This window comes from Ictalurus furcatus, chromosome 26 (assembly GCF_023375685.1).
Source record: "Ictalurus furcatus strain D&B chromosome 26, Billie_1.0, whole genome shotgun sequence".
NCBI classification, from domain to species: domain Eukaryota; kingdom Metazoa; phylum Chordata; class Actinopteri; order Siluriformes; family Ictaluridae; genus Ictalurus; species Ictalurus furcatus.
In genome coordinates this window covers 17,011,560-17,034,225 of record NC_071280.1, presented here as the reverse complement: position 1 = coordinate 17,034,225, position 22,666 = coordinate 17,011,560, and the positions used below count along the sequence as shown (strand labels likewise).

Genomic DNA, 22,666 nt, shown 5'->3' with positions numbered 1-22,666 from the left:
ATTATTATTATTATTATTATTATTATTATTCATTGAGTAACTAATACGTTTCACACAACAGCAGCTCCAGAAAGAAATGTGGAAATGAGCTAAAACAGTGACAGGATCATTGAATCAGTGAGTTGAACTCACGAATCAAATCGGCTCGATTCCTGAATGAATCATTCAGACTGGTTTTATCAACGGGATTCTCCAAATCATTGAAACGAACCGACTCAGACAAACAATTCGCTCACGAATCGGACATCATTACAACACTTCTCTCATGAACTCACTCGGGACAATTGAAGCAGATTGGTATGATCACATTAAATTTCCATCGATTCCTCACAGAAAGCTGCTGCAAGGCTTCGGAAAGCTGGAATATATACGACACTGGACATCCTCCAGCCTTAACAGTTTCATTGTTGATCTATTGATAGATATTAGATTAGGAGTCTAAAATCTAAAATCACCACCAGTCCCAGTCCTGAGTGACACTGCTCTACTCTTCGCTTCAGTTGTTTCTTTCCCCTCACCTGTCAGTTATTCAATTTGACAAAAAAAAAATCACCAACAAAACTAAAGCACCTGTAGGCCTATTGATCAAGTTTTATAGATATTTTTGACCCTCATGTACAGCACAAGGCTCCTTGTTGTACATTAGGTAGTGTTCCCAGATCCTCCATCCTGAGCTCAGGATACTCTCTGGGTGGAGTGTCTGTCATATGTTCTCCCCATGTCCCAGCACTGTCAAGCTACCACTCTTGGGCCCCTGATCAAGGCCCTTAACTTCCATTTCTCAGTTGTATAAATGGGATAAATGTAAGTCGCTCTGGATAAGGGTGTCTGCCAAATGCCATAAATGTAAATGTAATGTAATCCTTGGTTAGATTTTCACATTTTAGGTTGTCTTTATGGAAGGTAATAATTAAACATGGACCAATCGAGATGTCGTCATCATACACTCAGAGAATTGTGCCAGTGGTATTCTTAATGCCCTAAAGAAGTGACTACGTTTCGGACACTGCAGTTTTGATATGTGGTACTATTACTTAATACAGCGACACATTTATTCCTCCGATACTAAATTATCTTTATGTTGGACTTTGATCCGCCATAAAACACGGATGGAAAGGTGTGCGCTATCAGTGAGTAACTAACACCCAGGAATTTAGAGCTACAGATGAGGAATGTAATGTCTGATTACAAACGGATGATTTCTGGATTTTTATGTTTATTTTGGGTCATGTAGTTTGTCCTTTTTCTAATTATTATGTAATCATGAGAGGTCTCACTTTAAGCTGTTACTTCTGTACAGAAAGAGATTTTTCTTCCTTCATCCTTAATTTTCACGTCAAAATGACTCATTTATTTATTTACTAAGAAGTAAAGAAACACTACGAATCATATTGTCAGGATTAAAAGTTATTATTCTGAACATAATAATAACATACCTCATAATCATATTACAGAGAGGCGCCGAGTTACAGAGAGGGGATTCAGTCTCAAGCACATTCCATTCAGTTCCTATCGGTTTTTATTACAGTAATATTACGTGATAATATCCAACGCAGTGATCCGCGTCAACAGACAGAACACTGTTAAGTGGCAGGAATGGAAAACAGAATCTAAAGTGAAAATATGACGCAGGATAATCAGTGGTTGTGTCTGCTGGGACCTTACTGAGGTGAAAATACATATCATCTGAAGTAGTAGTTAAAACAGAAAAAAATGAAAGAAGATAAAAAAAAATTTTAAAAAAGGAAAGAAAGGAATAAAAAAAGAAACAGGTGGAAAGAAAAAAGGAGAAGGAAAAGGGAATAAGAGAGAGAGAGATAGAGACAGAGAGAGAGAGACAGAGAGAGAGAGACAGAGAGAGAGACAGAGACAGAGAGAGAGAGACAGACAGAGAGAGAGAGAGACAGAGAGAGAGAGACAAAGAGACAGAGAGAGAGAGACAGAGAAAAGACAAAAGGAAAGAGGAAAATGAAAAGGAGAAAAGAAAAATAAAGATGGAGGGATAAATAAGACAAAGGAAGTGGAGGGAAAAGAAAAATTAAGGCATATAAAAAGGGGGAAAAGAAAAATGAAAAATGAAAAAGGGAAAGAAAGATAAAGAAAGAAAAATCTGAGCGATATAAAGCAGAAAGGCAGAAAAACTAAAAGAAAGATGGAGGAATATAAAGAAGAAAAAGAAATGGAGAAAATAAAAATGAAGAGGTATAAGGAAGAAAAGGGAAAAGATGAAAAGAAAGAGGGATAGAGGGCGAAAAAGGACAAGAATAAGAAGAATAAAGAGCAAAAAAGGGGAAAGAAAAGGGGCAAAGGGATCAGAAAGATGGGGAGATGCAAAGAAAAAGAAAAAATGAAAGAAAGAAAGAAACACAAGGAAGAAAGAGAGGAGAAGAAAATGTAAGGAGAACAGAAGGTTGGAGAAAAAAGAGAGGGAATGAGAATAAAGATATGAAGAAGTGGTGAGAAGTAAGAAGCACAAAAATAACACATCCCTGCAGCTCGATGAGGCGTCGTCCAATCACATCGAACGCACCAGGACGTAAACACGCACCGGCCCGGTCACGTGACATAGGCGTCACATGACTCTCTAGTCAACAACAGCCAACATGGCGGACGCCGAGGCTGTGAAAGCGCTGAGCGGTTTATTGAACGGAATCGCGCAGAGGGTTTATTACGGGAACTCGGAGATCACGGAGGAGCTGTTGAAGGATGAGCTTTACCCCGGTGTGCCTCAGGAGGAGTTCCGGGCTCTGTACGACAAAATGAGGGGCCTTTTAAAGGTAAAACTACGGGTTTGAAGCTAACGGAGTTAGCCGCAGGATGGCTAACGCGAGCTGATGATACTGTAATGATGGCAGTATTCTACTTCAGGCTCCGATATAAACTTCAGTTACATGTGTTTTATAAGTAATTATGCTAAATAATGAAGAATGCACTGAACACAAGATCAAGACAAGACCAAAGCTGCAAATATTTACAAATAAAAAGGTATTTGCCTGAATCTTTTTTTTTTTTTTTTTTTTAAATTATCATCAAATAGTGAGAATGATATAAACAATTCCTTGACTCTCAATACATTAATTCATTAATTCATCTTCAGTAAGCACTTTATCCTGGTCAGGGTGGCGGTGGATCCGGAGTCTATCCTGGGAACACTGGGAACACTGGGAGTGAGCTGGGAGTGAATACACCCTGGATGGGACCCCAGTTCATAACAGAGCATCATACACACCTTCACACACTCTCTCTCTCAAACCTAGCAGTCAATTTAGAGCAGCCAAGTCACCTTCTGCAGTGTTTCTGGGAGGAAACCGGAAAACCCGGATGAAATCCACAGGGACATGGGGAGAACATGTGAAACTCCACACAGACAGTAACCTGAGTTCAGGATCGAACCAGGAACCCTGGAGCTATGACGCATCAACTCTTCACTCCACTTTTTTTTTTACTGAGTATAGTACGGTCAGAGAGGTGTGTTTGTCTCAAACTGTTCATTTTGGTGAGTTGTAAAGATGTAAAGGCAATCATGCATACATAGTTGTCCTTTTAATAAAATGCTTACTGCAGCTCTAAAACGTTGTGTGCTTCAAACATTAGCCTCTAGATGGCAGCAGTGCTTAGTTTTCTTTGATCACACTGGATGTCTGTGGCTTAAATTATGTTGCATGACTTCATTCAGTTTTTATTTAAAGTGCACCTATTATGGTTTTTCAAATATTCCCTTTCATGTAGTGTGCTATATACATAGCTGTTTGTGAATGTAAAAAATCTGCAAAGTTTTGAAAATCAAAGCACGCTACAAACAGAGTTATCGACTCCCAAAGAAGGAAGCGAGTCTGAACAGCTGAAACGAGTCGTTAGTAATTCCAGAATTACTTCCTGTACTAACCTTCTTAGGTTTGTAACAAAAAGCCCCGCCTCTGGTCTTCATCGGCTGCTCGCTGACAGACGGAGCTGATGCTCGTTATGGTAGTGGGCGTTTCCTTTTTGAAACACGCTGACGGCGGTAGACCAATCACAACAGACTGGGACATCTGACCAATCAGAGCAGAGTATGCTTTCTGAAATGAGGAGTTTAGAACGAATCCTTTAGAATGGATCACCACCACAACCTCCACCATGTCTGTAATAAAGCAGCAGTAAAGCGTTTAACAAAAATTCCTCTCTTCTTCCCTCTGTCCTGTGCTCAGTCTGTAGCCGTGGCGGATATGGACCAGGCCCAGCTGGAGGCGTTTCTGACCGCTCAAACGCGTAAGCACGGTGGCGGCGGTATGACCTCGGAGCAGGCGGCGGCTCTGGCGCGTTTCTGGAAGGGGCACCGCGGCCGGGTGCGAGAGAGCCTGCTGGCACAGAGCCGCTGGGAGCCTGCGCTGAGGGGGTTGAGCTGGAGGGTGGACCTGCAGACCGCGACCAGCAGGGGGCAGACTTCCAACAACCCCGTCGCACTGGTGGAGCTCGAGCTGGGACGAAACGGCCAGGTGAGTGTCAGAGTTTATTTAATTATTTATTTTAGTCATTTGACAGAAACGTCGTTCCTTTGTGTCGATGTGAGGAATCGTTGGGAGTGATTCCTGTCTATTATAGGAAAATAATCAACAACGGGAGCGTGATGCCGCCACGAAATGAGGCGGAGTTACTGCTACCACAGCAGCGTTTGTTATTTTAACACTACGAGCTTCTCTTACAGCGTGGAAACACTTTACATTGCGCTACACTGCTGGCCTCGTGACATTAACTTCAGTGAGGGGAAACATGCAGCGAATATTAATTTGGCCTTTATTTTGAATTTGTCTGTTTTGAATTTTGAACAAGTCAGGGCTTGACATACAGGTAAGATACACGGGTGCAAAACGTGTGCGTAAGCAGTAGAAATGTACATAATACCATCGCCGTGCGTTATTTAAATGTTACAAATGAAGTTTTTAAATAAATATTTTTTGTATGTAACACATTTGGAAAAAAAAAAATACAATACCTTAGCGGTTTCACACACAGACACGCGCGCACACACACCAGTGGTAGCAGAGCTGCCATGCAAGGCGCTAGCTTGCCATCAGGAGCAACTCAGGGTTCAGTGTCTTGCCCAAGGACACCGAACCGCCAACCCTACGATTAGTGGACGACCCACTCTACCACCTGAGCCACAGCCGCCCAAATGCAGCTAAACAACTTCCTCTTCCAAACCAGCAGATGGTGCTATAGGTCAATTTACACTAGTCTCTTTGTGAGAAAATCAGCACGGTACTCCAGTAACTTTTATTTTCTCTTCATAATGTTTACCTATTGTAAATAAATTGTAAGCATACAGTGGGGGGGAAAAGTACTGAACGCATCAACATTTTTTTCAGTAAATATATTTCCAATGAAGTTATTCACATGAAATTTTCACCAGACATCAGTATTAACTCGAGAAATCTGGAAATATAAAGAATTCACAACTTTAAAGTCCATAAATAAAGTTATGTTTAATAAAGTGGAATGATGTGGGGGGTGGCTAAGATAAAGCAGTTCTCCAAGGCAAGGTAAGGCAAGGATCCAGCTGAATGTGAAAGCCAAGAGGAAGCTGTGGTAGGAATCAGGACGGTTAAACTTCCTGTGTGTTTCCTGAGCTGTCTGAGCATTTAGTCACCCAATGTTGCTTGTTTTCGCACGTACAGTGAGGGAAATAAGTACTGAACGCTTCAACATTTTTTTTTTCAGCAAATATATTTCCAATGAGGTTATTCACATGAAATTTTCACCAGACATCAGTATTAACTCAAGAAATCTGGACATATAAAGAATTCACAACATTAAAGTCCGTAAATAAAGTTATGTTTAATAAAGTGGAATGACACGGGGGAGGGGGGGGGGCGCTAAGATAAAGCAGTTCTCCAAGGCAAGGTAAGGCAAGGATCCAGCTGCAATCCATAAGTAATTATACCCCCTATCTGTGCAAATTAATATCAGCTGGGTTAGTAAATTGATGGTCTATAAAAAGGCTTTTCGTTACCCAAGAAACATCTCATGACGGGTAAAAGCAAAGAGCTCTCCCAAGACTTTCGCAACCTTATTGTTGCAAAACATATCGATGGAATCGGATACAGACGTATTTCAAAACTTCTGAATCTTCCACTAAGCACCATTGGGGCCATTATCCGCAAGTGGAAGCGACATCGCTCCGTCATCAACCGACCACACACAGGAGATCCTCACAAGATTTCTGACCAGGGAGTCAGAAGACCACTCAGAAAGAGCTCCAGAAACACTTGGAGGCAGCAGGTGCCGTCGTCACAGAGAAAACAATAGGCAATGCACTCCACTGCTCACGCTCATCCCGCAAGACTCCATTACTAAAGAAAAAGCATGTTGAAACTTGTTAAAGTTTGCTGCAGTTCATTTGGACAAGCCTATGAGATACTGGGAGAGTGTAGTCTGGTCAGACGAGAGCAGTTTTTGTCTGTCATACTACACACCATGTTTGGAGAAGAAATGGCACTGCACATCGTCCTTAAACACTACACCAACAGTGAAGGTTGGAGGCGGAAGAATCATGGTGTGCGGCTGTTTTTCATCACATGGTACTGACAGACTTGAATGGAGCCCTTTACCGCGAGGTTCTTGAGAAGAATCTGCTGCCATCCACCAGGATGATGAAGATGAGACGTGGGTGGACTTCCAGCAGGACAACGATCCAAAACCTACAACAAAGGGAAAAAAATCAAGGTGTTAGAATGGCCCAGTCAATCACCTGACTCGAATCCAATTGAACAAGATTTAAAGACAATATGTTTAGAAGAACGGACCGAAATCACACCTGAGTACTGCGGCACATTAATCTCTTCATACAGGAAGCGTCTTGAAGCTGTCATTACAAACAAAGTCCTGTCCACTAAATATTAAATTCATCTCAGTTAGCGTGTTCAGTACTTTTTCCCCGTGTCATTCCACTTTATTACACATAACTTCATTTACGGACGTTAAAGTTGTGAATTCTTTATATTTCCAGATTTCTTGAGTTAATACCGAAGTCTGGTGAAAATTTCATGTGCATAACCTCATTGGAAACATATTTACTGAAAGCGTTCAGTACTTATTTCCCCCACTGTGCGTGCGAAAACATTCAACGTTGCGTGAGTAAATGCTCAGACAGCTCAGGAAACACACAGGAAGTTTAACCCCCCCTGACTCCTACCACAGCTTCCTCTTGGCTTTCACATTCAGCGTAGGCAAAGCACATTTCTTGTTTAAGCTCACTTTAACTTTTACTTTCCCGGAGTGTGAACTGTTAAAAATCTAAAGAATTCAAAAGAATGTACAATAAAACTCACAGAAATGTGAGGAAAGGCCTTTCAAAATTCGGCTGATGATTTATGAAGATGGTCAAGCGTGCCTCTCCTGGCTTCTCTTTCTTTTCTCTGTAATTTATATGCATACATATACGTACATTTTTGGTTTGTTATGTAAAGCCGGCCATTCAAACAGTTCACAGCTTTATACAGATACAGTACGGTGTTGTTTACACACCTGTCCAGGAGCAACTCATTCTGCGTCCATCAGTTTCCCCAGTAATAATTTACTCCATCTTGATAAAGTGCTGCCAGGATTTATTTTCAGGACAATTATCTGGCTGCGTGGGGCGCTTGCCAATTTGGGCAATGTGGGCAGAGCGAAGGGGCATCGGGGCGTGTCTGTAAAATGACGGACAGGAGACAGACAAGCACTACAAGACCGTAAGGAAGTTTTCCTCAGCCATGTAATACGCCTTTACTGAAGCCATGGCTTAAACCCTTACTCTTTTATCCTGTTCTACATATTTTCCAGGTTAACCTGTCCTGGCGAGAAAATGCACCTTTTTAAAAGTACGTGAAGGGGCACGTCTCTGTTATTTGTAGACGTTCTTTAAATCTAGTTTAGCAGTGGTGGTGTGGCGGTTAAGGCTCTGGGTTGCTGATCGGACGGTCACGGGTTCAAGCCCCAGCACTGCCAAACTGCCACTGTTGGACCCTTGAGCAAGGCCCTTAACCCTCTCTCCTTCAGGGGGCGCTGTATCATGGCTGACCCTGCGCTCTGACCCCAACTTCCTAACATTCAGGGGTATACAGAGAAAAGAATTTCACTGTGCATATGTATGTATCATTATCATTAAAGTGCTGAGATGCTCAACAAAACCCAAAACGTTTGTGTTTTCCATCTTCTAAAGTGCACCATCCGGTTGGAGGCATGTGTGTATGTAATATATATATAATCAGCGATCGTCTTCATCCCGAATCCCTCACCAGAGCGAGTGCCCAGGTCTTCCGATCAACCCCTCGTTGTCGCTATAAACTTAAAGGCGATCGTGCCTTCTCAGCGCGAGGTCCTAAACTCTAAACTCTGGTCTCCCTTCAGTAGGCGCTTCTAAAATCTTCGTTGAACATTGGGGTTTTTTTTTTTTTTTTTGGAATCTTGCAGCAGTTCATCCACTTTCTGTTTGTCCACGAAACAAGTTAGCTCCTGTTATCACTTCTTATAGAAGCTATAAAAAGTTTTTATTTATTTATTTATTTATCCCTAGCTTCTCTTCCCCCCCCCCCCCTCCTCTCCCTTGAAGGAAATAAGACCAAAAAAAAAAAATCAAGCTCGTCATTGACGTAAAATATTTTTAAAAATATTACTTCACAAGACTTTAAAGCGCCCCCCAGCGTTAAAGCATTCCAGACGAGGACACGTTGTACACACCCAAACTATACAACACCAGTGAATGCAGATGAGGTTTTTAAAACAGCGGACACGCCCCGTAATGCACGCGAGGCTCGAGACTGACTCTGCTGAGTCACAGCCGCATCTTGATGATGATGATGATGATGATGATGATGATGAGAACTCGCTGTCTTTCTGCCCTTTACAGCGTTTTTGTTTTTCCTCCGTAGTACTTAAGGGGCCATTACAGGAAACTGGAATACATTAGCAGCATTAGTGTCCATCAAGGATTCAAGTTTTATTTTCACTCTCTCTTTTTTTCTTCTTCTTCTTCTTCTTCTGCGCATTAGAAATGTTTTTTTTCAGCAGCGTGATCTCAGTGAGACGGCGCACAGATTTATTTATGTTTCACCAATGCACTGATGTTGTCATTCTGTGAAGCGCTTCTGTTTCTAGAAAACAGCCGCACTGCACAGCTGTTTGTTTGTTTTTGTTGTTGTCCCCCCCCCCGCCACCCCCCAATATGTGCATTTGTGTTTTAATTACTGATGGAATGTTCTAAAGCGTAAGGCGTTACGTGACAGATTCACACACTGGGGACATGCGCGAAAGCTTCCGGTTTCTGGGCGCACATTTAGATTATGCAAATGATCTGGGGGAAGTTCTTTTGTTTTTTTGGAGTAGAAGTGTCTGAGTGAGAGTTTTTCCGTCACATCTGCCGCTGCCTTTAGCCTGACGCAAGCGCTCGCCTTGAAGTCTGAAGAAAAAACGAAATAAACCAGGGATAGAAAATGCGGACTGTCAGACGTGACGTGACGTGACGTGACGTGAAAGCAAGAGACTGATTTAAAATATTACAAAGAAATAGAGAAGACTTGTATGTAGTTGAGAATGTGGCAAGCGGTACAACAAACGTCTAATCACAGTCTAGTATGTTACCAGTATAGACCACTTTATTAGGAACGCCTGCTCGTTGATGCTCATGATGCAGTCAGACAGAGCGTGTGTTCTGCTGCAGTTGTAGCCTCGAGGTTCAGCGTGACGTGTGCCGTAAGACGATTCTGTAAATATTGAGATTAGGGCATCGATATGAATCTGTCTGCCTTTACACTTTATTCATCTCTCTCTTCTATCTTTTCACTCCATCTCAGAGTCAAAGGGCTGTATTCATTAACATTTATATTCTCCCTCTCTCTCTCTCGCGCGCGCGCACGCACGCTCTCTCTGTCTGTCTCTTTCTGTGTCTCTCCTCTGTCTTCTTCTCTCTCTCTCTCTATCAGTTTTCATTTTTCATGTGCTCTGTATCTCTTTCTGTCCATTTGTCTTTCTCTCTCTCAGTATCTCTCTCTCTCACTGTATCTCTGTCTGTGTGTCTCTCTCTCTGTGTCTGTCTGTCTGTCTCTCTCTCTCTCTCTCTCTCTCTCTACGTGTGTGCGTTTGTCTGTCTGTCTCTCTCTCTCTCAGGACTCAGCTTATGATTGTGTTTTAATTAGTACATGTTTGTGTCCTCACCTGCTTTTTTATTTAAGCGTTTTTTTTAAATGTATTTTTTATTTATTTATCTATATTAATTAAGTAGGTATTTGTAAAAATGCTGCTTATTTGAAAATGTTTGACTTTTTGACACATTGTGAATGGTTAAAATAAAGGTCTGTCAAGTCAAGAAGTCTGTCTGCCTTCCCCCCCTCCCCTCCCCTCCCCCCCCTCTCTCTGTCAGGACTCGGAGTTTGTGTGCTTGGAGTTTGATGAACTGAAGATTAACCAGGTGCTAAAGAAGATGGCAGAAATCCAAGACAGCATCGACAGTGTTGTGCACCACAGCTAGAGAGAGCGTGAGTGAGCGACAGAGAGAGAGAGAGAGAGAGAGAGAGAGAGAGAAAGTCTTTGTGAACTTTTCCCCAGTGATTACTGCGCTACTGTCTCATACTGAACTTGGTCATAAAAATGCATTTATGGCCTTTGTATATATAAAAAAAAATTCCTGCTTTGTTTGTTCTTTCACATGTCTGTTATTCTTATCAACAATCACCTTTATTTCATCTGATAAAATGTCACAGGTAGACAGAATGTTTTTGCAGGTTGCTCATGAAAGACCGTTTGGTAACGTGTGTAGTGCTGCACCTTCTCCACCGTGAGGATACGCCGTGTCGCCTCGGGTTTCCCAGCCGTCCCTCAGAGACGCTCTGCAGTGGACACATCTGTTTCTCTGAGCAGGTTGTTCCATTAACCGTCTCGGAGATCTCCTGCACAGCTTCCGTCTGTGTTTTGGGGCCATTTCGATGGTTTTTTTAATTATTATTATTATCATCAGACATGTAGTTGAATCAAATAGGCATTTCCAAACATGCAGGGAGTTGCTGTGATTTATAAATATTTAATATCGGTGCGCACCTAGAACAAGCAGGCAAAAGGCCACAGCATCCAAAAACATAAACTCCATCAAATATTTAACAGTAGTCTTGCCTCAGTGAATGGACCGTCAGGCTCCAGTAGCACCAAGGGCCTGACAGTGTGCTCGCTATCGTGTCTGAGTCGTTTATTCAATGGTGACCTTTTGTACCAGCTGTTGCTTCCTTGCAAGGAATGTGATGAACAACGTGTATGAATTGAATAATAAAGTGTTTTAAATAATGTTTTTTTTTTTGTTTTTTTTTTGGGTGGGGGGGGATCCAGGTGTAATAAAGTTTACGAAGAAAACCTATGTAGCTCTAAGTACACTATTTAAAATTAGTATTATTCAGCACAACACAACACTTTACTGTACGGCTAGCTAGCAATGGGGAGGGGAGCGTATCTATGTTCCCAGGGTCCTATGTTCCCCAGATTTATACGCCACACATGGTGATTTAAAGCTGGAGTTAAGCGTCAGCGTAATTGAGAGCTGGGACATGTTCATACTTAACGTTGTTGTTCCTTTTTTTTTTGACCGTTTATAGGCTACAGTACGGCATTTCTTCTTATATTTAGTGTATACATTTCAACTGTATGAAGTCAGAGGGTGTGGATGAAGGATGGATTTTAAACTCCTCCATCCATGTTCTATACCACTTCTCACAGGGAACCTGGAGCCTATCCCAGGGAGCATGGGGCATGAGAAGGGGGGAACCCTGGACGGGGTGTCAATCCATCACAGGGCACAATCACATACACACTCACACACCCATTCATACACTACGGACACTTTGGACACGCCGATCAGCCTACCATGCCTGTCGTTTGACTGGGGGAAGAAACCGGAGTACCCGGAGGAAACCCCCACAGCACGGCGAGAACATGCGAACTCCGACACACACGGGGCTGCGGTGCGAATCGAACCCCCACTCCTGGAGGTGTCTGGCGAACATGTTAACCGCTACGCCACCGTGCGCCCGATTTAAACTCCTCATGTATGTTGTTATTCATTTAAATTCAATTCAGTTTTATTTGTATAGCGCTTTACAAAATATAAGCTCCGCGAGACGCTATGATTAAGAAACCTTGAGAGGAACCAGACTCAAAAGGGAACCCTTAAATATCCTTATGTGAGTAACACCAGATAGTACGATCATAAATAAATCCCCGACTACATGGTCAGACAGCGCAAATGTGTAACCGGGAAGTTCGTTACAGTTAAAAGTGTCTTTGGTGTTTAAAGTTAAAGGGTAATAAAGTGAACACGGCCTGTGGGAAAATGAATCCTGATGCATTTTAATAAAAAACCTTTATTGAAGTTTGCTTAACGTGTGCTAACAGAAGGGCATAGCAATGACGTCATAAACATAATAAAAGTAGCTTCTTTTTTATTTTTACATATATATTTTTTTTTTCTTCAGCAACTCCATTTTAATACATGTTAATTTTCGTAACTGAATGCCTGTAACGTTTCAAAAGAAACAAATGTGAATGAATGATTATATGATCATGCTCTACGAATACAAGTCAAGCTTTGTTTATTGTTTATCGAAGTTGAACCAGTTTGTATGGTGGGATTTACACACTGATCGTTTCACTCGTTTCTTTTATAGTGCATAAAGCTACTCCTGACACAGGTTGAACATATACACTGGGATAAATGATAATAGTTGAGATATTATATTCCTAATGTTAATTATATTACACGCAGGTTCATTTCTGCTCCTCCGTGTATGTTGTCTAATTTGCGCCTTTTAATATTACTTCCGCCTTCTGAGGGTTTTGGGGGCGTAAATACGAAAGCCCCGCCCCCTGATGCTCATAACCCGTTTAGACATGTTGTCTTGTGCAGTTTTGTGGGGTGGTGTGTGTGTGCTAGTGTGTGTGCGGGGTGTGAGGCTGTCGACCATTTTTTACCCGGCACTCATATGATTAATAATTTTCACCCCCCGCACTGAACAGGTTGCACCCTCGAGGAACGTCCGAGCTTCTCAACTGATCAACTAATAATAATAATAAGAAGAATCATTATAATAATAATAATAATAATAATAATAATAATAATAATAATAAAAGGAAGGAGGAGAAGTTGGTGGAGCGTTTTGGAGTCACTACGGTTAATTATAGGCTAAAGGAGGCTTTATGAGGATGTTTTGAGGAGGAGAAATACAGCATAAGGTGAGTAGATTATTTTATAACATTGTTTGTTTGTTTGTTTGTTTGTTTGTTTTTAAACTAATTTTTTTGTGGATTATGATTATGCTTTAGCATTGCGAGGTGGAAACGTTATTCAGGACAGGTGGAAAATGTAGAAAACACACCTGTGGTGCAGGTGTGTGGAAAATCTGGAGATGATGCTTGCTTGTTGGTGCTGATGTGCATTATGAATCTCGAATAGACCTTGTTTAAGAGAGAGAGAGAGAGATAATTTGTACTGAATAAAAATCATAAACAGTGTTTATTATTATTATTGTTATTATTATTGTTATTATTATTATTATTATTATTCAAACCTTATTGTTATTATTATTATTGTTATTATTATTCAAACCTTTGATGTCATTACTGATAAGAGTAACAGGATACTCGGGTGCACTGGTGTGGGTTGGTGTGAAACCACCAGCATGGCATTTTAAGTACGGTATGGTTGATGTCTGTCTCCTCTGTCAAATCAGTTCTCTTCCTATTTTGTCCTCCATTGTCCCCTGGTCTTTCAGGTGGACGTACACAGCTGAGTGGTGTATATTGTTTGTTAGGCCTTTTGTGTGTGTGTTTGTGTGTGTGTGTGTGTGTGTGTGTGTGTGTGTTCGGAAGTTTGCACCCTTCCGTTTCAGTAATATCACCAGTGTCCCGTGTCATCGTCCTGTTCATATGTTGCTGTTGGACAGAGTCTCATGGCGTTCCCACTTTGCACTTTCACCTGCTCGCTGAAATGTTCTTCAGTCTGGTTCTTCAATCTCGCTGAAATGTTCTTCAATCACTGAACGTCCTTCTGTTTGAGTTGTTCTTTAAATAAAACCCATAAAGTGCAGCTAAATTCGTTCTGCAAATGATTCCATTGTGTCACCTTTATCAGATGATATGGATGGTGAAACTTCAACTTCAAAATTCAGTTCACCCGGTACTACGTATATTGAAAACACATTATTAACACATTATTAACACATTATTTAATGTTTTACTTTGTGAATTATTATTATTATTTTTAAAACATACACTAATTTCAAATCTGATGACTGTAACACACTCCAAAAGTCTGGACAGTCGACTGTTTACCGCTGTGTAGCATGAGCTTTTCTTTGAGTGACACTTATTAAGTGTTTGGACGCTGAGTGAAGAAACCAGTCGGTTAAGTTTAGCAAGTGGAATTTTTACACCATTCATCCGTTATGCATTTCTTCAGCTGCACGACTGTACAGAGCCTTCGTTGCTTTATTTTGCGCTTCATAATGTGCCACACGTTCTCAATGGGAGACGGGTCAGGACTGCAGCAGGCCACGCTAGCGCCCGCACTCTCTGCTTACGCAACCGTGCGCTTGTAATCCCGGCAGAATGTGGTTTGGCGTTGTCCTGCTCTGGATGGCAGCATATGTTGCTCCAAAATATGTACATATCTTTCTGCATTAATGATACCCTCACAGATGTGTGAGTTACCCATGCCATGTGCACTGACACGCCCACATACCATGACAGACGCTGGCTTTTGGACCTGACGCTGATAATAGCTCGGACGGTCCTTTTCCTCTTTGGCCCGGAGAACACGACGGCTGTTTTGTCCTAAAACTATTTGAAACGTTGACTCGTCAAACCACAAAACATGATTCCACTGTGCTACTGTCCATCTCAGATGAGACTGAGTCCATAGAAGTGGGCGGAGCTTGATGTACGGCTTCTGCTTTGCATAGTAAAGCCTTAACTTGCATCTGTGGATGCAGCGGCGAATGGTGTCGACAGACAAAGCTTTACCAAAGTATTCCCGAGCCCATGTCAGGATCTCCACTACAGACTCACGACGGTTTTTAAGACAGTGACGTCTGAGGGATCGGAGATCACACGCATTCAGAGGTGGTTTTCGGCCTCGCCCTTTACGCACCGAGATTTGACCGGATTCCTTGAATCTTTTAATGATATTGTGCGCTGCAGAAGGTGAAACGCCCAAAATCCTACCGATTTGTCTTTGGGGAATGTTGTTCTCAAAGTGTTGGATTATTCGCCGACACATCTTTTGGTAGATCGCCGAGCCTCGACCCGTCCTCGCTCTTGAAGGACTAGGCCTTTTTTGGAGGCTCCTTATATACTCTGATTAGACGATCGCCTCACCTGTTTCACACCACCTTCTTATTTCAACTTCTCACATCGCTATTAGTCCTAAATTGCCCCTGTCCCAACTTTTTTGGAACGTGTCGCATGCATCAATTTCAAAATAAAAGTTTATCTTCAAAAAACTATGCAGTTGATTAGCTAAAACATCAAATACCTCGTCTTTATACGTTTTTTCGTGTTTAAATACAAGTCAAAGTACATTTACAAATCACTCCTCGTTGGTTTTATTAGCATTTTCCATACCGTCCCAACTTTTTCAGAATTGGGGTTGTATAATATTATTATTATTATTATTATTATTATTATTATTATTATTATTATTATTATCGTTTAACACCAGTGGGACACGTTTCTGACGGGAGATTGACCGGAGAACCAGTCTTCTGATTATCTTCTGGTGGGACTCTTGGCATCAGTGCGAGTCAGCACCGAGGATAGTAGACCTGACAGAGGATCCTTCCTTACGTACGTTAGGACGTCTGTGTAAGCCTGGAGTAACCCTGGAATAAGCTCTTTTGTATGATCTTTTAGTACCTCAGAAGCTATGTATCAGCTAAGTACACGTAGAATTTTGGGTTTGTTGTTTAAACTGGTGAAGAAATACAGGGACAATAAAGAGCACTGATGATCAGCCATAAATACCAGTAGTGCAAAGTACAAAGATACAAGCTTACCTGCTGGTACCGTATAAATGTACTAGCACGTTTAACCCAACCTCTCTTTCATAGACAAAATAGAAGATTTTATTTTTGGCCTCCACATCAGGTTATTTGCTGATAAAAATTTTTTTATGGTGGATTAGTTTGGATTTTTGTGGGAACAGAGTCAGAAGCAAGGCAGGGGCTGATTTATTTATTTATTTATTTATTTATTTATTTATTTTCTCGTCCAGTCTGTTGATTCATGCAGTGTGTCAGGTGTCGGCGTCAGCCGATTTGATCTCCCTTTGGGCCGATATTTTTCAGAATCGTCATCAGCAATGATTGAGAAGGCGCATGTGAAATATAAGCCCCTGTTCTTTTTTTCCACACAGACACGCACTGCCTCCGGAGGAGAATCTAGAGCTGCACGCGTCGTCCAATCAAAGGAAAAATGGCGGAATCGCACAGATGACAGAAATAAAAAAAAAAAAAAGTGTTTTTTTTTTTTTTTTTTGACAGCCTTTCGGGTTTAACATGTTTAACGCTCAGAAATGTCTGCCTTTAAATGTGTGTGTGTGTGTGTGTAATCGTTTTATCGCTCTTTATATGTCATTAACGAGACCTCGTTCTACAAAGCATTGCTTCACACTAATAGGTTCATTGTCAAGCTATTGATAGATAGTAGACTTTAGCCCTCACATCCACCCGTCACTCGTCCGCCCGTCCCTCGTCCGCCCGTCCCTCGTCCGCCCGTCACTCATGCAATGAGCCAACTATTTAAAATATCTTAAATGTATAAAGGTTGTAGCATATGTGTAGGCAAGAGGCACAAACACACTGTATTCTGGTCAGTTCACAGCATGTATAAGGATAATATACAGGTTTTTTTTTTTTTTTATCAGTTAGAGCTGATTAGTGAGTGCGTTGTGTGTTTTTCCATCACTAAGCAGTTTGTGGAGTGTTCAGCAATAGCAAGCAGACAGTAACATTCACATCCTCTTCTGTGATGTGTTATAAAAGCTTCTCATGCAAAATACTTCTCAAAAAAATCATGTTCTGGCTTATTTCAAACCCAGCAGCACTCTCTGACGGAAATGTCACAACTCCGGAGTCTTGTGTTGTTCATAACCGAACATGAAGCGTGACCCGAGTGACTGAAAACCTTCACGGACACAGCCAAGAATATGACATTTAAAAAAAAACCAAAAAACAAAAAAAACCGTTGTATCAGAATCCAGATTAGCTCGAATGGTTAGAAGCAAATGCTCATAGATATAGGTTGAGAACAACTTACTGAGGATGAAATGGTTTGGGGGGATTTTCTCTAAAAGTTGATCGGATATTTGGTGAATATTCTGTAGCCATGACCGTAACGATGTGAAAGTTCATTTTCATTATCGAATAAATGACTGAATCGGCGGTTTTGTTTCGGTGAAGCGGTTACTGTAGAACTGTATTTTACTGTCATCCGAAATTTGTCCTAAAGTCGATATTAAACAGTGTTCGTACCAACTGAAACACAAATACATGTTGTTTTACAAGTGTCTAAGAGTGACACCCCCCCCCCATCAAAATAAACAGCCCTGAACATTTCTAAGTTCACTTCAACCAATTTCTTACTTAGATTTTATAATTCTATCGTATTTAACTTAAACCCCTTTTTATTGTATTAATCCAGGGTGTTCAGAGATGTCAGACTGGCAGAGTATTCAATACCATTGTGTTTGTTCTCTGTAATTAACCTTGTCATCGGGTTGGGGGCACGATGGATTAGTGGTCAGCACGATCGCCTCGCGTGGCTACAATGACCTTTACAGCTTTCTCTGTATCTGTGTCAGAGTGTGAGATGCTGCAAGCAAACCTATAATTGGTATCATGAGGTCAGAAGAATCAGGGACACATGACACTGCTCTGCTGCGAGAGAGAGAGAGAGAGAGAGAGAGAGAGAGAGAGACGAGACGTAGAGGGAGAGGAAGAAAGCCAAGAGATAAGTAAAATATCAACACCGGGGCCATGAGAACAGAATGGGTGATTACAGGGGAAATGTCAGATAATAGTCAGTTTAAAGAGGAAAAAAGAAAACAATGAGAGATCAGGAACGAAAAGCTTGACATGCAGCCGGTCGTGCCGTCGCCGCCCTGGCCCGAACTCGACCTCAATCTCCAGCGCTTTGGGTCCAAGTTGAGAATCTCCAGCTCGCTCATGGAGCTCAGCGTCAAGCCACCCTGCTCCAGCTCCAGCTGTGAGTAAAGCCAGCCTTGTCAAGAACGAACCGCCGATAATGTCCGTCTCTCGCTCCTTCGGAGTTCCAAACACTGCACAGATTCCGGGGTAATCCTTTTGGCTTTACCCCAGACACAAATGGCAAAATTTAGCAAAAAAACGATACGTCGCGAGTTGTTTACATTATTTACGTTCCATTTAAGTCCATTTAAGAAATGAACACAAAATCAAGCAAGCTCCGCAATATTCGGTGCGATTTCTGAGGTGCTTTACAGATTTGGTGTCTGATATGAATATGTAAGGGAAGAACTGTCTTACGCCAGTACTGGTATGTAGTAACGATATTTTGTCGAAACTGTTTTCCTAGGTGGAATGCGTAAATCCAGGATGCATGCTAGCTGGAATAAAACCAAGTTCCTTGGAGTGATGATGATGGTCAACTTCCTGATTTACATTCTGGTGGAGGTGACACGGAGTTACGGCAAATGGGACTCCACGAAGCCCCGCGTACCACCCGAGCAGTTCTGGAAAAAGCCTGAACTCAGCGAGGCCATTTGGAACCGCAAGCAGCAGCATCTCGACTACGTTTACAACCCAATAATCCTTCCCACCACCGATGGAACCATCAGCGTGTCCCTCACAGAGGTCGTGCAGGCCTCCGTTCAGCCGAACTACACAGCCAAGGTCGAGCGTTGCAAACCAGACTTTAAGATAACCACGCAGATTAAGGATTACAGTTCCCTGCCTCAGCGCTTCAAAGACTTCCTGCTGTACATGCAGTGTAGGTCGTACCCCATTCTGATAGACGCTCCAGGTGTGTGTTCTGAAACACCTTTCCTGCTGCTTGCCGTGAAGTCGCTGACGCCTCATTTTGAACGGCGCCAGGCTATCCGGGAGTCCTGGGGACGCGCCGGGATCCTGGCCGGTCACCGTGTGGCCACCGTGTTCCTCTTGGGCAAGACGGAAGGAAGTGATTACTTCCCGGATGTTTCAGCGATGCTCCGTTATGAGGCGTCGCTGCACGGCGACCTGCTTCAGTGGGACTATCGCGACACGTTCTTCAACCTCACGCTGAAGGAAGTTCTGTTCCTCGAGTGGATGGCCGAGCGCTGCCCCTCAGCCCGCTACATCTTCAAGGGTGACGACGACGTCTTCGTGAACACCCGGAGCATCCTGAATTTCCTCGGCGGACTCTCGGAGACCAAGGCGCGAGATTTATTTGTCGGAGACGTGATCAGTAAAGCCTCGCCGCACCGGAACAAGAATCTGAAGTACTACATCCCTGAGAGCATCTTCGTTGGAGCTTATCCACCGTACGCGGGCGGGGGAGGTTTCCTGTACTCCGCTGACGTGGGGATCCGGTTGAGAAACATCTCTCTGCACGTCTCGCTCTTTCCCATCGACGACGTCTACACCGGCATGTGCCTGCAGAAACTTGGCCTGGTACCCGAGAAGCACCAAGGATTTAGGACTTTTAACATAGAAGAAAAGGACAGAGAGACTGCCTGTGCCTACCAAAGTTTAATGCTGGTGCATCCCAGGAGTCCACAGGAGATTATCAAAATCTGGGGTTGGATTAGCGACCCCGGGCTGAGCTGCAAGTGAGATCGGACAGTGTTTAAATGGACTGGAGATAAACTAGGGGCATAAATGACTGATGCCGGTTCCCCTGCTGGTCCGGATGCTATCATAGAGGACCGACATCTGATTAGATCCTGATCTTCAGAATTTCTGCTCTTCACTTTGGAGACGTTCTGAATGGTTTATCTCCGACCTGCGACCCATGACTGAACTTTAGATGAGTGCACGATAGGATTGCTGATATCTTATCGTCTGTCAGGTATTCTGTGTTCGCTGGCTAGTGCAGCAGCAGTGCACTTCTAACAGCAAGCAATTCAGCCTTAGCTCACAACTAAAATGTAAAGTAAACATCACCCACGTTGTACCAAACTGCTTTTTTATTTATTTATTATTTTTAAATATCCTTTTTTAAAATATCATTTTTAAATATATTTTCAACATAAGTTACAAATCTGAACTATGGCACTTAAAAAAACCAAAAAAAAAACAGATTTACTTCCCTGCTTTTCAGTGTTATTTTATTTTTATACACGTTAAAATATCATCAAAGTAATTTTTAAAGGTTTATTTTGAAATAAAGCGTTGTACAGTTTTGTTGGCAGTTTGGTAGAAAACCTGCATATACGGCTACATGCTAAGTATCGTAGACCTGTCTTATTGTCGTCTTATCGTCCACCCTTACTTCTGTTCCATATTAGCAGTAATGATAATATCCTTCAGGTGTATCGATAGCTTCAAGGGATATTCCAAGCCATCCAAGACCATGTCACGTGCTTGCCTTGTTTTGCTAATTTTCCTGAACTCGTTTTATCTTCTGTTGGCTCAGACTGGGAAAAAGATCTTAGACAATGCTCCTAAATCTGCTCATCAACTAGCGAAATATATGATCTGATATCTGCCTAGCAATGTGACTGTATCTCTAATATAGGAAAAATCAAACTCGAACATATTTTGTGCGGAGCTCAAGCGACACGCCTAGCGTAGCCGGCAAGCGACAGAAATCTATCGTATCTATCTCACAAGTGTTTTCAGAAGTACAAGCCCAGAATATGTTGACAATTTAAAAACTATCTGCTAGTCATGTTAAAGTGTTACAAACCAAAGAGCGTCATTTGAGTCCATTCATGTAAACATAACTAGCTAGCTAGCTAAAACCTCGAGAGAGTCGTCACCATGGTAGCGAAATGGCAAACTGGCCTGGCAATTCGCTAATATCATTTCAAGAATTAAAGTATTCAATAAAAGGAGTTATTAAATAAGTCTCGGGCATTCCTGCAATAGTTAAACTCGTTACAGCGGAACAGTTCTGCGGTTAGGTCCAGTGGGAAAATTGCGCTAAGGAAAAAAAAACAAAAAAACGATTCTGTTTGTCCAAGATGGCCGCCTCCGTAACATTAGAGTGCACAGTTACACTGTGAAGTTTTTATCATATTAAGAGACAACAGGAAGTCACACTGTGATCCGAATCACATCGGCGATCTGTAGGCCATGAATGTGGGTTGATAGAGATTTACAGATGTGATGCTGGGTTTTGTCTGATTGGTTGCTGCGTTAGCGTCGTCGCTCAAGTGGAAAAACTACAGAAAACAACATTCCTTTGATTTGGTTTAGCTTAACAGAAACGGGGATTTTTTTTTTTTAATTTATTTATTTTTTTTTACATTTTATTTTCATGATGTACTGACACGACAGGATTTTAAAATATAAATATATATATATATATATAAAAATGATGGATGTTCCATTAAAATAATGGCTTGGTGCATTTGCAAGTCAGTGTAGCAAGCATAAGGGCTATATGATGTCAGCGAACGTTTGTTAGTAACGATCATCAGACAGTACATTATAATCTGTTTTGGTTGACTTGAATGGGACTTTGGACCCAGAGATTACCTCATGAGTCTGTGGAAACGCTCAAGATACTTTGCACGTTCGAACGTTTACAAGTATGTGATTTTGTAATGTATGTGAATTGTACTGTAAGTGTGCATGATAATCTAAACTAATTCAGATTGGCCTTAAACTAGACCTGGATTTAGGTCAACCTAAGCCTAAGTGCACTCTGTAGGGACCAAAAGCCATAATCTTACTGTCCTAAAATTGTGTATTAATACCTGCAGTATGGAACAACCTGTGGATTCTGTTTAATAATAATTTATATATTGCTAGTTCTGATTGTGTGTGTGTGTGTGTGTGTGTGTGTGTGTGTGGATGACGTGAATAAAGCAATGGTTTTACCCTTTTTTTAAAAAAAAAAGAAAAAAAAAAGACGTTATTATTTAACAGACATTCAGGCATTTTGAACAGGGTATTTATGTATTTTTTTTATGACTTGCGTTCAGGTGTATGTGCGAGAGAGAGACAGTGAGATTCTGTTTGTCTCTCCAAGTTTTAAACAAACTGCATTTCAGCAGGATTACATTATATCCGTTTCTTTTTTTCATTAAAAGATAAAAAGTCTGTCTAGTCTGCACTGCTGTAGTAAATTATAGTAACTTCGTGTCTCGGTTGTTGTTTTTTTCTTTTTTTCAGTAAACCTTCACAGCAAAAAAACAACAACAAAAAAATAACTAAACAAATTCTGTCTAAGCAAGTGAAGATATCTTGAATATGGGAAAATTCGACAAATATTTCTTATTATGAAATAAGTGTTGCTTTGGGAAGTGTAAGTGTGTTGTGTTGTTTTTGTGTTCGTCACTCGATCGTCGTTTTCAGCCGTAACGGAGGCTTGTGTTTGTCTCTGCACATGCTTGTTTGATTGTTGCTTTGGTGCCTTTATGTTGTTTTTGGTTTCGCACTCGAAAAGATTAAACATTCCATGGCATACAGGTGCTTGTCAGTGTGTTAAT

General features: G+C 41.7%; 2 protein-coding genes across 4 annotated transcripts; both read left to right on the top strand.

The window, feature by feature from the left end:
- Positions 1 to 1,908: 1,908 nt before the first annotated feature.
- Positions 1,909 to 11,080, top strand: commd1 (copper metabolism (Murr1) domain containing 1). Of its 2 annotated transcripts, XM_053615478.1 has the most exons (4): positions 2,639 to 2,985; positions 3,098 to 3,496; positions 4,188 to 4,475; positions 10,376 to 11,080. In XM_053615478.1, exons 2-4 carry the CDS (start codon positions 3,410 to 3,412, stop codon positions 10,481 to 10,483), a joined length of 483 nt encoding a protein of 160 aa, XP_053471453.1. In that variant the 5' UTR covers positions 2,639 to 2,985; positions 3,098 to 3,409; the 3' UTR covers positions 10,484 to 11,080. The 2 variants fall into 2 exon arrangements, with proteins under 2 accessions (XP_053471452.1, XP_053471453.1); XM_053615477.1 differs by lacking the exon at positions 3,098 to 3,496 and having other exon boundaries at positions 1,909 to 2,777.
- Positions 11,081 to 11,280: 200 nt separating this feature from the next.
- Positions 11,281 to 22,643, top strand: b3gnt2a (UDP-GlcNAc:betaGal beta-1,3-N-acetylglucosaminyltransferase 2a). Of its 2 annotated transcripts, none has more exons than XM_053615476.1 (2): positions 11,281 to 13,227; positions 18,604 to 22,643. In XM_053615476.1, the coding sequence occupies exon 2, from the start codon at positions 18,609 to 18,611 to the stop codon at positions 19,839 to 19,841; it is 1,233 nt and encodes a 410-aa protein (XP_053471451.1). In that variant the 5' UTR covers positions 11,281 to 13,227; positions 18,604 to 18,608; the 3' UTR covers positions 19,842 to 22,643. The 2 variants fall into 2 exon arrangements, with proteins under 2 accessions (XP_053471451.1, XP_053471450.1); XM_053615475.1 differs by lacking the exon at positions 11,281 to 13,227 and adding an exon at positions 17,948 to 18,255.
- Positions 22,644 to 22,666: the final 23 nt, after the last annotated feature.